Source organism: Lissotriton vulgaris, chromosome 3_2 (genome assembly GCF_964263255.1).
Source record: "Lissotriton vulgaris chromosome 3_2, aLisVul1.2, whole genome shotgun sequence".
Classification (NCBI taxonomy): domain Eukaryota; kingdom Metazoa; phylum Chordata; class Amphibia; order Caudata; family Salamandridae; genus Lissotriton; species Lissotriton vulgaris.
Window position 1 is genome coordinate 147,425,175 of NC_141690.1, and position 18,296 is coordinate 147,443,470.

The 18,296-nt window shown below is 44.5% G+C and overlaps 1 protein-coding gene across 2 annotated transcripts in view; it reads right to left on the minus strand.

Moving 5' to 3' along the window:
* The window catches only part of EVC2 (EvC ciliary complex subunit 2), a 494,903-nt gene that overhangs the window by 250,387 nt on the left and 226,220 nt on the right, over positions 1 to 18,296 (minus strand). For both annotated transcript variants that reach the window (XM_086964103.1, XM_086964102.1), the window contains exons 14-15: positions 13,963 to 14,423; positions 4,782 to 4,986 (exon numbers count right to left, since the gene is read on the minus strand). In XM_086964103.1, the coding sequence (XP_086820229.1) occupies positions 4,782 to 4,986; positions 13,963 to 14,423 (666 nt within the window). The remainder of the gene's footprint in view (positions 1 to 4,781; positions 4,987 to 13,962; positions 14,424 to 18,296) is intronic.

Below are 18,296 nucleotides of genomic sequence, written 5' to 3' on the forward strand. Positions count from 1 at the left end.
GTAATACAGACTTTTAAAATGTCTTTCCCATTCCTCTTTAGTTATACAACAGACAAGTCCATCTCCGGGGTCCTCGGTCAAAAAAGGTTTTTTAACCAGTGCCCAGAATTTGGTGCTGCTATTCAGGGTAGAGGGGTCAAGCAATTCCTCCCAGGCCTCTTTCCTCAAAAACTCCTTGCGGGCGGCAGTAATAGACTACAGCGTTTTACGACCTCCCAGTTCCTCGGGGAAGCTGATAGTGCAAGCCTCAGTTTGCGAGCAGCTATAGTGCAGTCGTGGCTAAACCATCTCGGGCCTTTATTGACCTGGGTTTTATTGGGGACAGATAGAAGCACTGACACCTTCTCCGAAATATTTTGATAAGCCTCTAAAACCATCCTAGGTTCACCCCCCACATCCGTACAGGCTTTAATATCCTCTGCACACCCTTCAGAGATATTCTTGTAAAGGATATCCGCAGAGACCATAGACCATTTTAACCGCCTTCTCCCATCTGTTGTGCCCAAACTACCTTGATTAATGATCTTATTACCTTTTTTAACCCATGGACATTTTAAACAGATTGTCAATGGATTGTGGTCACTAAATTCGCTGGAAACAATGCAAAAAGAATCTAAAAAAGTTTGCATCGTCCGCGAAACAAGTATATGGTCTATAAAGGTGCCCCTTCCATGCCCCTTAAAGGTTGGGGTATCAAAACAATATAGCGGGTCCTTTAATGACATAGCCAGAGAGAGGTCAAAGTCATTCAGTAGGTCATTGCACAATTCCCCCTTCTTAGTGTGCTCCATATGGAGACAGTCCGCACGTTCACAAGTCATTTCTGGTAAACACTTGTGCAATGGATCAATACAGGGATGCAAATTAAAATCCCCCATAATCATGAGGTTATGACCCCTATTTTCCATAAAATTAGCGACAAAAGAATTTAATATATGAATATAATTCCTACCTGCACTATCATAAGCAGCATTATAAAAGTTTACTAGGCCCACAATGACATTACCTCCAGTTAAAGTTAAGCCCATTACACCTGTATGATGTGCTTCAATTCTTCGTACTTCACAAGGTATTAATATGGAAACGAAAATTACAAGGCCCCCCTTGGCTCGCCCCGCAATGAAGGTAAGGCTGGCACAAAGAAGGCCTTATACCCTTCTAAGAAGAGGTTACAGCCTACCTCCCAAGTCTCTTGTAGACAAATAATTGAGAATTGCTTAATGTAAATTACCCAATTAGCATCAGACATTTTGGCCGCAAGACCAGCAATATTCCAAGAGACAGCAAAACATCCTGGCATTTTGTCCACCGGGTTATCTGAGTTTATAGATTCACCTGTAGCCCTAGTATCCTGAGCCGCATGTGCCCCCCGTCAATCACACATCTCAAGTCCGGATAACACTTCGTACCTATTCTGTGTATTTATATTCGACCCATATTGATAGTGTCCAGAGCTAGGACTCCTGTTATAAGTTCCATTTGGTCCATCTGACCCACATGGATTAATGATGTTGTAAAGGAATGGAGTCTCTTGCACAGGAGTATACGGTTCAAGTCCTCGCCTTGTTAGACTATGTTGTGGTGGAGGTTTACAGAGGTGTGCATAAAAATAACCCAGGGGCGTACACAGATACTGTTCATATTATATACCAGAGCAGAGGCTCTCAAAAGGACAGTTGCCACATGCTGGGGGTGTTTAAAATTTACAACTATACAATCCCCCGACCCAATCTTTTTAGACGGGCCCACCCAGTTTACACGCCTAACTGTCATTATCTGATCACAGTATGAGATGGGGAATCCACAATTTTTGTTAAGCCATGACACTGTCTTATTTTTTAAAGAGGTTTGAGATTCATCAAAGGGAGATGCGGGATGAGAGCCACATGGGGGCACATTAGTCAGTACTACCACAAACGGAGCACAATCTGGTGGTAAATTTAGATAGCGGTTGTACTTCGGGGGTCTGGGACCTCTACTGCTTTGGGGGTTTGTAGATGATTGTTGCTGCGAGGCAGTTGCCACAGGGATATCCGGTTGCGTAGGTGTTTCAGACCCTGAGGCAACTGCAGCAGCAACAATCCCCCTCCCCTTGTTTCTTGTATCGGAAACTTCAACAATTTCTCGCCCATTCCCCCCAGATTGTACAATTCTGCTAGATGTTACAATCTGCTGTGATGATAGCAAACCACCCAGCCTAGTCACTTCCTTGGCTAGGATATCTATCTTGCTGGTTAATGGTTTAATAAGCTCCTCCATTTTTGCTGTTAAAGAGGCTTCTAAGTTTTTTATAAGTGAAGCAAAGAAGTCAGGATTTAAGTTAGCACCATTACCATTACCGTTACCATTACCATTAGTGCCCGTGAATACAAAAGGGGTAGTTATAGCAGGACTGGTAATTACCTTACTAACCTTTTTTTTAGACTTAGAGTTATTATGATTCCCGTTCTCCCTCTAAGACAGTGTTCTGCAAGTTCTCAGGGGCCTAGTATCAGTTTGGGTCTCATTCAACACAACAGAACTTGGCAATGCCAATGAGTCAGAGTGAACCTCCACATTCACTAAAATGGGCGCAGGAGAATCAGTAGAGATAACATCACTCATGTTAGTTACACAATCTTGGGTCAAACTACTTGGGGATTTTTCAGATAATGTTTCCCCTATCACAGTGCCTTTCCCCAGAGATACACGTCTCTCGTTATTAATCTGATTCACTTTCCTAACCAGGAAATTATCTAAAGTAGCAGGTCCCGCCATCACGTTATCAGATTTAGATTAAGACATTATACACAGTGAAGATGTTAAGCTTCCACACAAGTACCGTTAAGTATAAGCACTCCAGAACCAACGAAAATAACTAAGTATGTAAAATTTAAAAGTCTTACATGCTCTTAGCACATTAGAAGTCCAGAAGTCCGGTAGGCAATGTAAGGTCCCTGGCCCAGACCAGACTCCTCGGCCTCTGAGGGCCACAGAGGGCCCGCCCTTTGCCCGGGCTTAGCCCCGGGCGCTCCCGCGCTCGACTCGCGGGGCGAGTGGGGGTGTCAGCCTTTTACAGGCGCCTCCGGGCGCTCCTCGCACGTCACGGGCGTGCTTCCGCCCCAGGGGCTGCTGGGGAGTGTAGTCTGCTGGTCTGGACTGCCTCCCGGCGTTGCGCTGTTTCTGCCGTTTCCCTCACAGCTCTGGCCCGATGGCGTGCCTCAGGTAAGTTTACGGTGTTCCCCCCTGGGCTTCCGGGGGCTCAGCCTTTTACAGGCGCCTCCGGGCGCTCCTCGCTCGTCACAGGCGTGCTTCCGCCCCAGGGGCTGCTGGGGAGTGTAGTCTGCTGGTCTAGACTGCCTCCCGGCGTTGCGCTGTTTCTGCCGTTTCCCTCACGGCTCTGGCCCGATGGCGTGCCTCAGGTAAGTTTACGGTGTTCCCCCCTGGGCTCCCGGGGGGTCAGCCTTTTACAGGCGCCTCCGGGCGCTCCTCGCTCGTCACGGGCGTGCTTCCGCCCCAGGGGCTGCTGGGGAGTGTAGTCTGCTGTTCTGGACTGCCTCCCGGCGTTGCGCTGTTTCTGCCGTTTCCCTCACGGCTCTGGCCCGATGGCGTGCCTCAGGTAAGTTTACGGTGTTCCCCCCTGGGCTCCCGGGGGGTCAGCCTTTTACAGGCGCCTCCGGGCGCTCCTCGCTCGTCACGGGCGTGCTTCCGCCCCAGGGGCTGCTGGGGAGTGTAGTCTGCTGGTCTGGACTGCCTCCCGGCGTTGCACTGTTTCTGCCGTTTCCCTCACGGCTCTGGCCCGATGGCGTGCCTCAGGTAAGTTTACGGTGTTAGAAGACCCAACAGTGGGAAACCAGAACCTCTAGATCCACCACCTTTACATCACTTTTCCTTAAACATTCTTTTTAAAATAATGAAGAGTGCACATGCAACAACAGAACTTAGAAGTGGGTTTTATTGGCCAATTCGGATCACTGCAACAGAATGGTAGCAGATCTTGAATTTGCTGCATATATTTTTCAATTTTTACAGAATTAAAAATGTCCTTCTCTTTCTATCATGCGATTTAGTATATATTTTGAAAGCTATTAATTATGACAATTACAGTTTTAAAATGATTCAGCGTTGTGCAGATAGGTGAAAATGGATTGTTACAGAAGAAATGAAGAATAATTCAAAAATACATTTTTTTTCACAGTTTAACTAATTTTTCCAAAAATAGAGGTTGTGAAGAGACTGACAAGAATAAATCTCAGGAGTAACATTACTAAACATAGTTCCCCTGCAATAGTAAAGAATGCATACAACAAAATGGTGAATGCCTAAATTATCCCAACAAAAGCATAAAGTAATAGTCCATTTGAGTTAATAGGGGTAACGAAGTGCATAAATCATAAAAAACTCAGCGGCAGACCCAGGGCGACGAACATTGCTGAGTAAGTGAAGCCTTCGCTAAGTTCAAAGTACAGTTGCTCGGTCTAAAATAGGCTTGAACATTTGTACAGTCAATAAGGCTTGTAGTAACTATCCGCTGTTGAATTGTGATAATTTAAAACCTTATAACCTCTGCCCGCCCACACAACCCCTCCCCCTGGCCTGCCTGTCACACTGGTGCGATGTGTGTTTTGTGAACGTGGTGGCAAGGAAGGACATTTTAACAAAGAAATGCCTCCTGCCCCGTCATGTGCCATGTCATTCATTGCCTTCAGACGAGCAAGGACTTTGATATTTTGCAAGCGCTACATCATGACAAGGGGGGCACAAGGTTAAGGACACATCCACTAGTTGTCTCCTGATCTCACCTGTTTGTCATGGGCAGACACGTATTGATCCACCTTCACCAGCTCCTGCTTCCTCCACTCTGATTGGCTCAGCTGCAGCATCAGCTTTGTCCGTGCCACTGGCAAGGCCAGGCTGCTGTCCATCTGAGAGAAGCTGCAGCAGAACTCCTGCCTTAAGTTAATGAGCTCTTCTTCAGATAACGTAAGGGGAAAACCTATAACCTTCCTTAGAAAACAGAAAAAAAGAGAGGGAACGTGAGGGGACTGTAAAAGGATTCGCAATAGCTAATAAAAGGCACAAACATTTTTAATTCAGAACCCTTTGCAATGTGTTTGGCGATGAGTGATCTTGTTCAATCTCCATCACAACCCTATGGCAGATTAACAGATCAGATCAGAACAAAGGGCCTAATCTTCTGTTCCCATTTGTAAACTAGGGCTGTGCAATTTACACAGCAACTCAATGGCAAATTAAAATGCAATTTCTGATGCAAACTATGTAGTAATGAGGTTGCATTGCAAATGGTACATTTACAGGGGATCACAAAGCAATTAACCAAACACCCTTAGACAGCGGACCTACGTCTCTTTATTTCCATTCCCCAATAGGACACTTTTGTTAGACCTGGCGTTATCCAACATTATATATATAATATACTTACTTATAGGTATATTCAGCTAGCCATCTTCATTCATTGGGCTGTTAATGTGCCATCCACTTTTTTTATTTTGCCTACTACAGCATAGCTCAGTGAGTCAGCCCACTTCAGCCATTGGTTACACTTACTGGGTTGGGTTTCTGCTCTTTCACAAGAAACACATAATAATAATAACAATAATAATAATAATAATAATAATAATAATAATAATAATAATAATCACACCTGGTTACACCAGCAGATGTGTCCCCGTGCTGAGACTAACTGAGGAAACGTGCCATGGCAATGTGGGCTTTCCAAGACCATTTGTTTTCTTAATATTAGCTGGGCCTGGCAGCTCCCACAATATTGTATGAAAATGAGGCAAAACAAAATGAACTTTGACAAAGCCAAAAGGCTGGCAGGTAGCTCAAGCTGTCATCCTTAAGCATCAGATGTAACAACTTTGGGGGACTGGTATCTTTTTAATGGTTTGTGGACAAAATTGGCATCCCAAAACATTGATGCATTCCTTTCTGATTCTCAGATAGGAGGGGGAAGTGCCTTCCATGCCCCCCTAGGATAGGGTCACAACATCTCTTTTATAAGTGGGAAAAGCTTTTGTAAACAGTAAAAAAAGGTATTTTGCTGTAGCAGACCCTGTGATTTTGCGAATCACATGCCTTGAGACCACAAAATACCTTTGTATATGAGGCACAAAGTTGTATATTACTTATACTTCAGCAATTCCTCGTGTTTTTTGGATACAATCTGAATCCCTTTAGTTTTTCTGATTTGAGACCTAACCTGCAGGGTTACATTCATTCATTGCCTGTTTGCACTAGAACGTGTATGGGTAGGGCATTTAGTGGGGTACCCAGAGCAAAGAAACTGAAACAACCATATCAGCCAGTGTTGCAGGATGTCTTCACCTGCCCACACTGCAGTATAAGACAATCAAGAAAACTAGAAAAATTGTTGGGCTTAAAGCATTCTGGTATCCTGGCCTCAGAGCGAACCACGTGTAGGGCTTTTAAAGCTCAGCATTGCGGACAAAATAGTGTTGTTGCAGTACAATATAGATCAGAGGTCTTCAAACTGGGGGGCGGGCCCCCCTAGGGGGGCCTCAAGTGATCCCAGGGGGGGGCGCCAGGCTCTGGCCAGAAGAAACATTATGCTTTGTTTTCATCCTAAAAAAATTAGCAGCAGTACGCACGTCTATAATGGGCCATCGATAACATCCTTTGTCATTTAAATCCTGGCTGGGAGAAGGTGTCAAAAGGGAAGGGACTTCAACTTTTCTCCAAGACCCACACTACCATTTCGAATAACAACACTGTGGATCCTTCGCACATTAGTAAGGCCTGCCTCGCCGGAGTAGTATGTTTGGAAATCATGTATTTGTTTGCATTTCTAAAACAGTGACAGAACCTAGCTGCAATGTTTAAACAAGTCTAGACATATTTAAACTTTGACAGTTAAATAGAATAATTGTGAAAATTTTTGAGGGGGGGGCCCTGCAAATTGTTTTTCTATACTAGGGGGGGGCGCGGAATAAAAAAGTTTGAAGACCACTGATATAGATTGATACATTTGATTGTTTACAGTTATTAAAAACCATCAAACTATAAAAAACGCAGTGTTAAAACAGTAAAAAACAGCGAGATGACATAACAGGACTTATTCCGTTCAGCATACTTCTTAAACATTTAAAAGAGCATGCCCCCAGATTCATCATGCTCCTCTTTTGCGAGTCCTTAATAGCGATTATTAAGGAATCGCTATTAAAGACTCGCAAAACGGGATGCATATAGAAATCGCAAAATTTATAGCGATTCCTACATCTTCCTTATTTGCAATTCGCTAATTGCTAATCGCACATAAGGAAGGACTCCCCATTCTTTCCTATGGGCCAAAGGCCCATAGGAATAAATGGGGAGTCAATCCTTATTTGCGATTAGCAATTAGCGAATCGCAAATAAGGAAGCGATCTCAAGGGTGCCAGGGTGTCCAAAGGACACCCTGTAGCCCCCCTGAAATGGTGATTTACACTGGTGTTGCGCACACACATGTCCAAAGGTCATGTGTGTGTGTAACATCCAAATTAGAAAAATGCACTAAAGAGCATTTTTCGAAGTTTTCGCTATTTACCACAAAGTCAGACTTTGCAGTAAATAGCGGCCAAAAATTGCGATTTTGCAATTTTAGAATGGTTCATGAATTGCATTTAAGGAATCGCAAATTGCGATTCCCTTAATGCAATCGCATTTGGGAAATCGCAATTATTTGCGATTTTTCAAGACTGGAAAGGGTAAAAACGTTCCAGTATCTGGGGGTAACCCTACATGAGAACCTATCTTGAGACCCTCAGATAGCCAGATCTCGGTTAAAGCTGTCCCAATTGTCGGGGGCAATTTTGAAGGTCGCAAATACATCTACCTTTAAACCCATTAGCCCGGCTGTAGAGATGTATAAAATCCAAGTTAAAGCGGCCGCATCCTATGGTAGCGAGTTATGGGGGCACAAAGCGGGGACAGAACTTGTCGGAGTAGAAAACTACTTCCTCAGACGTCTCTTGGCCCTCCCCCGAGGCACACCCTTGCTTCCCTTAAGATTAGATGTGGGTCTCCCGTCGATAGGCGAGGATTTTGAACTAAAACCGCTAAGGTTCTGGCACAGGCTCTGGACCACCGGCGAGCTTGCACACTATAGGCAAGACCTCAACCATGTAATGAATCTCAACCAGCGTGACAGAATCCCGTGGCTGGCCTTTATAAAGAGAGAACTGTACCGTTTGGGACTCCCCGAGCTAAGGGAGTTTCCTGAACAAGGCTGTCAAAGGGTCCCTCGCAAAAGAATGGTTGAAATATTCAAGGAGAAAAGTCTAGTCTCTCTTGTGTGTGCACCCAATAATGGCACCCTGACTGAACAATTCCTGGACTCCAAAAATTCCTATCATTTTGAAGGTTTTATGGACATCATATTTCCTATTTTAGCAAGGAAACCATTTATTCAATGGAGGCTAGGCACGCTGCCCCTCAAAACCTTTACCTGGAAATGGACAATGAGGGATGATAAAATTTGTCTAGGGTACAGAAACCATGTTGAGGAAGAAATTCATGTTCTGTTTTTTTGCCCGGCCTACAATAGACCAAGGAAATACTGGCTAGCGCCATTGTGTAGGAACTTGGGCATAAGGAACTATTTACATTCGCACAGAATACTGAAGACAAGTACCCTGCCCCACATAGTCTTTGGAGTTGCCAAGTTTATAATGGCTATGTGGCAGATAAGGGGAAACATAGCAAAAGACTAAATGCTGATATGAATTGTAATGTAAATTCCTACTCATGTGCAGATTCTCCAAGGAAATGAACTCCTATGTAATGTACCTTGGCATGTTTTTATTGTATGTGGATGTCTTTTAAATGTTTAATGTTTTTATTGATCTTTTATGGTCTTGAATGGCCGAAATAAAGAATTTTTGGATTGGATTGGATTTTACCTTCCTTCAATAATACTAAAAACCTGCATATCTAAAACCTATGCTCTCCGAAGAAAAAATACATTAAGGTGCAGATACTCATGGAACTGAAAAAAATAGAACTTGAAATGTCTGTTCCCTTTCCCATTTAACTGACGTCAGTGCCCTGAACATAAACTATGGAACCACCAATCTCTCCATGAAACTGGACATCAAGACTTGGCAACCATTCCAACTAAGTAGGAAACCCATGTTCAATCCGGGAGGATTAAATGAATCACTTTTTGGACTACTTTATCAGAGTTTAGCAAACCTGGCATGAAAATCACTTAGTGGCCTCTACTTGCGTCTAAAGCTGCAGAGAAAATGCCATAAAAGGCTTGATACAGGTAATTAGCTGCCTTCAAAATCGTGCAGTTAAAAGCAAGCAAAATGGAGACACTCTTAGCACTCCAGAAATCGTAATAAAAAATCTTGTATGCCTTTCTGGTCACTGTAGTTTTGGGCCTCAGGGCCACATGGCGGCAAATAACTGACGCAGAAAAAGGGTAGTACTGGACTGTAACTGGCCCAGGGCACGTGCGCCTGGCCCCTTTTATTAACAGGGTCACCTGACTGGTGACGCCTGTGGTGGGTGGGTGTAAAGTGTATGACATCATGGGCTGACCACTAGACTGTATCCAGCTCGATACTACATTCCTAACAAACTTTAATAATAAAAAATAAAAAAAGTCCAACCTGTAATAAAACAAATAAACAATACACAACAAAAAATGCGTCATCCAGGCAGCACTGGAGCTTTGAACCGCATGGTCAGGGTGCTTTCATCTGCTTTGGCGATGTCCTTTAGACCGGCCTGGTCTCACGCTGTTGAAAGTCCATGTACAGAGTTTCAGAGCTTGTGCATCTGGAGCTAAGGTGTAATCCACGCTGGGAGATCTCTCAGGGCTGGGTGGATGGCAGAACCTGTAGCTGTTGGAGACGATCTCTGGGAGCGAGACCTTCTTTTGGAGGTGGCAAGCTCGATGGTCTACCTTGCCCCTGACTTCTGAGTGACGTCCAACTTGCCTCTCTCTCTTAACCGGACTCCTCTCTCACTGGAGCCTCTTGGAGGGCTTTCCTGCTGGCTGCCATGGGACCGCGTGGACCGTGCAGGCCGGTGTGTGAGCCGCGCGGAGGCGTCGCTGGGGAACTGCCAACGGACTCACAGCCGAGTCACTCATGTAGCCTCCGGTGGTGGTGTTTCCATCTGGGCATCCTCGCCGTCTGGACTCGGGTTCTGCGCCTTCCTCTGACAATCTTGTGGGTGACCAGTCTTCGCCGTGACCTTCGTGTTTCCTGCACCTGGTGTGGAGCTGCGGTCGACATATCTCTCCTAGTCGAACTCCACTTGCACTGGAACTCCGTCGAGGCCCTTGTCCCCTGGACTGCCACGTGACCAAGTGGGCTGCATGGGCCGTTGCGTAGGCCACGCCTAGGGGTAGCTGCAGAACTCCCAACAGGGCCACGGCCAAGTCTTGTGTAGTCCCCAAGGGCGGATCTTCCAATGGTGGGTGTGCTCGACTTTGGCAGGCGGGAGGTTGACTGAGGTGCACAGAAGGTTCCTGGGTGATTTTCTTCATCAACCTCCGGTTGTTTGGGGCATGTGTGGATTCCTTCGAGTGGTGCGATGCTCCCTGGCGATGATGCACTCAGATGGTGATGACATAATGTGGTTTTATTCAGTGGGAAAACAGGCGGCGGTCTTCTGTCGGAGTGACCTTGGGGAGTGAGGAGGACTTGATGGACTCCATGGCACTGCTCCCTTGTCTTCCATCACAGGCACTGCGAGGTGTGGTGCTATCGATTCCGAGCAGCGGGTAACAGGTGAGAGGACGGTCGAACTGCGCAGCGTGGGGCCAGGACGCAGATCGCGCTTGCTAGCGGCTTACGGTAGGTCCTCCGGCGGAGCTGTCTCCAGTGACGTCTCTGCACCCCGGTGGCTGGCTTGTGAGGATGGAACACCTTCCTCAGTGCTGCTGTGAGTCCTTGGTCCTGTCGCTTTTCTCTGTTCCATCTTACACGCCTGTGTTGGTTGTCTGCCCCGGGGCGTGGTGCCACTGTTCTTCTTTCCTTTTTGCGGGCCTTTTACAGGCCTTTTACAGGCCTGTCCTGTCAGTAGGACTTGCATGTGCTTCATGGGGACTTCCGTTGGCACCATCCCCTTCCTCAGGGGTTGTGTGGTGATCTTGGTCTCCTGGCTCAAAGGCCGTCATGGCAGCTGCTTCTTCCTTTCTTCCAGTTCGCTTGTCCGGACTGGTCACTTTGCGTGACGGGCTCCTTGTCTGCTGTCCGTTGTGACATCCGGTCATGTGTCGCCAGGCTGTCGGAGCACCTGTCCCGGCTTGCCAATCTTGGGTCGCGGCCGACTCGTCTTAAGGCAGTGCGAGGGAGGACACTGTGCGTGCTCTTCGGCCCACTGCAGGGCTTCGCGGTGGCGGTGGAGATGTGTGTGCTCTTCTACCTGTGTTCAGAAGTTTATACTTCTTTGCCTACTGTGTCCACCCCAGCCAACATGCTTTTCTCATTCACTCATTCACTCCTTCAAGTGAGGAAGAATTGAAAACTCTCTTCCTGTCCTGCAATCCGGCTCTCCCTTAGATCCTTGTCTTCCTTACATCCTGAGGTAAATGGTACATGTTATTGGTCCAGTTATGCAAAGATTTTTAACACGGCCCTACACAGAGATGGTTCAAATATGTAAAAAAGTTAGGGTTTATCCCTTTGCTGAAAAAGCCCACTGCTGACTGGAAGACTTACAGCTAGATTAATCAAAGAGCCGTTTTGAGAGTCCTTAATAGCGATTATTAAGGAATCGCTATTAAGGACTTGCAAAACGGGATTCATGTAGGAATCGCTAAATAAATTGCGATTCATACACAATCCTTATTTGCGATTAGAAAATTGCTAATCGCAAATAAGGAATACTCCCCATTCATCCGATGGGCCTAAAGGCCCATAGGATGAATGGGGAGTATTCCTTATTTGCGATTAGCAATTTGCTAATCGCAAATAAGGTAGCGATTTCAAGGGTGCCAGGGGTGTCCAAAGGACACCCTGTAGCACCCCTGAAATGCAAATTTACACTGGTGTTGCGCACACACATGTCCAAAGGACATGTGTGTGTGTGTAACATGCAACAGAGAAAAATGCACTAAAGTGCATTTGTCTATTTGTTCGCTATTTACCACGAAGTCAGACATCGTGGTAAATAGCGGCCAAATATTGCGAATTCGCAATTGAAAATTGGTTAATGAATTGCATTTAAGGAATCTCTAATAGAGATTCCTTAAATGCAATTCCTTGCAAATATGCGATTTCGCAAATAGCGATTTTTGCATTTGGGATGATGAATCCCAAATGCAAAAATTGCGCTTGCAAAGGGCCAGATTCTCAGAATCTGACCCTTTGCGAGCGCAATTTCCTTTCATGAATCTAGCTGTTAGTCTAAATTCAGACCCATTTCTCTTCTCCCAACAGCTGCCACAACCTTGGATGCTGTTGTTAATAGGCATGTTTCTGACTGCATAGAATCTAACCACCTTCGCCAGCTCTCTCAACCCGGTTTTTGCACACATTAAATAAACAAAACCGCCTTGTTGGTAATTTTGAGTCCTTGAAGCTGTCTTTGGACAACAACCACAACTCCACCCCATTTTATTAGATCTGTCAGCAGCCATTCATGCCGTCTCTCATGACATTCTCCGACAACCCCTGTCTAACATCGGAACTGGGGGATTGGCCTTAAAAGGATGACTTTGTTTTTAGAGGCCAGAGAAGAGTCAGTGTGGACAAAGTCACATTTTTGTGAGACTAAATACCTCAAATGTGGAGTACCCCAGGGCTCCACATTAAGCCCTACACTGTTCAATATGTAAATATCCCCCCTTGAGGCCCTGGTGGAATCATTTGGCATTAATAGTATCTCCTATGCTGATGATACGCATTTAGTGCTCTCTTATGGAGGGTGACATAGAGGTTATCAAAGAGGCATTCTCAGACTCTTTGAAAGTGGTTCTATGCTGACTTTGGGACAATCAACTACAATGCAACTCGTACCTGAAATTCTTCTTTTTGGGCCTAATCCTAGTCTGGGCTGGTATGGACCTTGGCCTAGTGATGGACCAACTCTCTCCCCCACCACCGCACAAGAAGCCAGAAACCTGGTAGTCATTTTTTATAACAAACTGTCCTTTAAGACCCAGATTTATTCGGTAGCCATAAACTGTATATGGCCATTAAGGGCACTTATAAAATGTATACCCCTTCTTCCCTGGGAGGCTTGTCAAATGGTATTCCGAGCCACGATTTTTCTTGTCTAGACTACACAAATGTTTTGTACCTGGGTTTACCTGCCTACCTGATTCACCGACAACAGGTAATCCCAAACACAGCAGTTTGTCTGCTATTTAACCGGATTGATTGATTGAAGAGCACTCCCACATCTCCAGGTCTCAACCAACTGCATTGTTTACATGTTAGCAAAAGTATTATTTTCAAACCATAAATGCTTGCCTATCGGGTCTTTTATAACACCAGCCCTCGTTATCTGAACAAAATAATTCAGGAGTACTAGCTCTAATAGGAACTTGAAGTCTAATAAAGCACACCTGATACCGGCCCCTCGCTTCAGAAAATCTAGACGCGGTGGTGCATCTTTCTTGGTATGTACAATCAAAATATGGAATCTTCTCCCTGTGCAGGTCAGGAGTTTAGGCAACAAATTGGCCTTTCATAAATCTCTGAAGGTGTATCTCTTTAGTCAGTACCCTTGTATGTCACCTCCTATTTTCATGAAGTAAAGCCGGGACACTCCTCTGAGTAGATGAGCGCTTTACATGTTACATCCTTCAGTTACATCACTCATAGTTAAAATAGATAATTTAGGAAATATTAAGAAACAACTAAACACAAATTATTCCGTAATATTCTGAACTATTCTGAACAACTATTTTAGGCAGGGAATACATGTGCTTGTTAAATGAAGTGGTTTCCCCAAAGTCGTGCAGTATTAATGAAGTAAACACTATGATGTACTTACTGAAAGACCACATGCTCCCAATTTCTTAAACTCTTTTGCTCTATTACGTTGAGCTTCATTTCTTCATTTAATATCTTCTTAGTATTCTCCAGTGACTTTTTGGCTTCAGCATTTTTCTCATCCTCCTCTTTTTCAAGGTGTTGCTTGCAGAATACGAGCTCTTTTCTGTGCTCCTCCAATGCCTGCTGCAGTGGAAGTCTTGGCACAGGGACCTTTAACAAGGCCTGCATAAGGACCACGTTCTGAATGCTCCTTAGATTGTCGGTAGCTTTGTCTGTCAAGCTGCACTTCAGCTCTTTCAGCTCTTCCGTGGCATCATTATCAAGCTTTTCAACAAGCTCCTCAAACTCCAGGCTGTGATCAGTGAGCACCTTTCGCCAGCAGTTCAAGCAATGCACAACATCTCCAGTAGTTCTTAAAGTATCTTGAACTGAGGCCATCTCCTTTCTTTGTTCCTTCAGCTGATTAGTTTTAAAGGAAAGTTGAACAGTTAATTATTAGTTTTAGGAAATTTGAACAGTGAAATATGGTTAACACACTGTAAATAATTTCACTTCAAATGTATCTGTCATTTTCTTCATATTTTACTTTTCTTCGCACCACAAAACTATTTTCAAAAGAGCCTCTATATTTCGATACATCAAAAACATAATGATTTTCCTTTAGACGTATAGTCAGATTGAAATACAGATTGCTTCTTTTATAGACACTACAGTTCATTAAATGTAGAACAAACGTCAAAAAAGGCTGAAACTGTGGTGGTTGCACATTTATTAGGAGACAATATGAGTTCCAAAACCACAAGGATCTCTGCAGTGCACATTTTCTTAAAACAATTAGAAAATCATTTTATAAATAGCTGTTTATTAATTTTCTGTTAAGAAACGTACAAAGGATATGGTTTCTGCAATGAACAGGATTAGGCAACAGAACTGAAGGAGCTTCCCAAAAAAAAACCTAATTCCCGCTAATACCATAGGCGTTAACCATTACAGCCATTTATAGACGGTGAACCAGCCCCTTTATTTGTGAATAACTGGTGGAAACATTGTTGCGCTGGTTGTTATTTGATGTATCCTTCAACCGCGAAAGGCTGTTGGGGCTATCTTTGGTATAACTGTATGATGGAACTGGTATGCTACACACCAAGAGGTATTAACCCAATCAGTTTACAATTACTCATATGGGTGTAATGGTGCAGGATGGGTACATATTTGGTACACAGCAGAGGCTCAACTAGAGGCACCTTTTCTGGGGGGGGGGGGTTTAAGAAAACTTCAGGGGGGGGCTAAATCTCTAAGCAATAGGCAGCGTGGAGCTGCAGGGGCTCTTATAAGGGGTGAAACAACAACAATGCCTCATTAACAAGCAAAATGTCTTTAAAAGACCTGTGAAGTACGTGGGTGTGGCTGTGCCCGGGAAGCTGTCTCATCCCGGGCTGCCACACACAACGGGGGGGGGCTGAAGCCCTTTGAGTCCAGTACCTGGATATGTTCCCTGCTCTGCATTATAACTTCTGGGATTACAATGAGGAGTAATGCTCTACCAGAATATCTATGCCAGAATATTACCTGACTGAAATATTGTGTTCTAAAAACAGTACAATACACCACACCGTATGAGTTAATAACAGAAAATCGACACCAAACTGAATGATATTTTTGTAAACAATATTTGGGACACAATATTTATGTCAAACAACATTTCCGACTACAAGATTCTGACAAACCACCATATGCAAAGTGATAAAAGAGGTCATTTATTTTCCACGTGCTGCAGTGTCTCTCTAGCATCAGTACAACACTGAAATGTAGACTTCTGAAGTTGTGCAGAGAAAGATTGTTTATTCCTGCAAGATGCGCCAGGCATCAAAATGTAACAACTAGCCAAATCGAACTGCCAATGGAAAAAATCTAAGCAACCCCTTCTTACAGAATTCTGGAACCCAGAATGCAATAAGACAGGGCATTCCATGGGAGAGAGACTTCAATGCTGACCCAGTTGTCAAATCAGTCAATGCCGCCATGATCCATTATTATTTCAGCGATCTTCTTGTATGGCTACATTAAATAAATAAATAAATAGTGTTTCTTCAAGAATGGGTAGTTTGATTGGCACTGAATGCTTTGTAGAGGAAATAGATCATGTAATCCAGAAGCAGTTTTTAGGTCTTGCCTAGCGTTGCAGCGCAAGCGCTAACGTTCTGCGAGATCTATTGTCATCGAGGAGACTTCAGAAGGGGACTTGAAGCCCTGCCCATCCTTCCCATTGGCCGGCGTCATTATTTATGTTAAACGCTGGCCTCTGATTGGAAACAAGGCTTCTTGGTGAACGCCCTGTCGCCTTCTCGGCCAGCCCATCCGGACTGCATCGTATGCTGGCGGCGTGAAACAGTCTCCTTCAATTAGGTCTGTGAGCACTTTTTGTTTTGCATTCAGCTTTTGGAAACACGCGGCTGCATTTGCGCATTGGTGATACATGAGACAGGACACGCATACGTTCGATACTTTAAGGAATTTTTGCAGGCAGTGGAGGTTGTATTGGCTTATTGGAACACTATTGGTACGGCTAAATCTGCACTTTTTACCACAGTTGCGCTTTAAAATATGTTCTATTGAGAGATTCTGGTAGGGTAGAACAGGCCATGACTGGCTTATGAAACCTTTCGATCTCTCAACCAGTGGCAGCTGATTTTAACAGGCGTAAGGGGCGTTGCCCTGCTAGCATCTGAGAGGAAAGAGAGACTGTACACCACTGAGAAGCTTTAAATAAAGTGCTCTCTGCTTCATGCTGATTACAACACAGATTCTGTTGTGTCTTTTAAGGAAAGAACTGAAGAGCGAGATAAGTCCTCATGTGCATGTGCTGGCTGGGGCAAGGGCTATCGCTCGCCCTTGAGGCACACAAGGAGAGTGATGTCAGCATGATAGGAGTGGCCGGTAGAAGCGGCAATGGTTAACTTTTATATGGGGCGCTTATGCTGTAGCCCAGGCGTTTACAGCAGAGCGCCATTGAAATAAATAGTAAGAGCAGGGCTGGCCTACATCCATGAAGTGATATGGGTGGCAACAACTGAAGGACTACCTTCATGTTTGTACTGCTGTTTAAGCCTCCTGATTGGATGTTGGAAGCTGGGAGAGTGGGCTGTGGAAGAGTTAGTCTATGCAGCTCCGATTTCATTTCGGGGAAAATCAGAATGCAGCAGGTGTGCTGTATTGTACGTGTTCGTGAATCGGGTTAGCTGTTTATTATCCAGGAGGGACACCAGCTTAAAGTATGTACTGCATAGCATTAGTAATTGTTGGCAGGCTGGGGTGTAACACTACAGTTCAAGTTAGGGGGAGGGGCTGCTCGCCTCACAGGTACTTTGTGACCCCTTTTGTGCATACTCTCTGACAGATATAGCGCTGTATATAACAGATATCACAGTTACTAAATATGACAATCCGTTTATAGAGCGCTGCATGATAAAAGTCTATTTGCTTCACTCATTATTACATATGAACTTTTCAGACCTCAGCAGTAAGCGTATATATCACCAGGCCACTTTGGGTCTACGAACACGCAGTCGAGCGATATTAGTGTGATTGTTGAAGTTTGTGTGTGTTTCTTCTGTGTGCGTGCATGTGTTTCTGTAAGAAAGTAAATCTTTATTAAAGTTAATTAAATCCATAAAGTGTATCCGTGTTTTGCGGCGAAGGGCTGCACGGGCTGTGTTTATGTAAAAGAAACACACCTTCGTTTTCCGCATCGATGTGTGGCACTAGTCAAGCCCAGGTTGTGCTCATTATTATGTTTGGGTACTTCTCACCTTCCTAACTTTTACATCGAAATTAATTCACCCAGAGAGACACTATCTCTATCTGCAACCTAGACAGGTTTTTCCCTGAGAACAACGTATTCCACCCTTAAGTTACAAATAGACAAACTATCATTTAAATATTTAAGATGTAACGCCCAGATCAGGCATTTATATATGCCAGCTCTAAAGGGTAAAAATATTCAAAACATCACCTACAATGATGACGCCAAGGGGATTTCAGAAATATGTCTTCCACTGCAAGAATAAAAAAACAGATTTCCGAAATGTATGGCAGACAAGGATCCACCAAAATAGAATAGTGAAGTGTAAGGCGGCACTGAGACGAAGTGCTGAAATCAGAATCATTGCCTTTGATATTATTTTTCTTATTCATCCTCCCTGAATTGTGGTGTTGCAGTAGAGGGTAATCATTGCAAGGGCTTCAGCTACTGTCAAGCATTGACAAAGCCAATAGTTCTAGCGATGTTAAGCATGCCACTGGTAAGCATTTGCCTCCATTAAGCTGACTTAG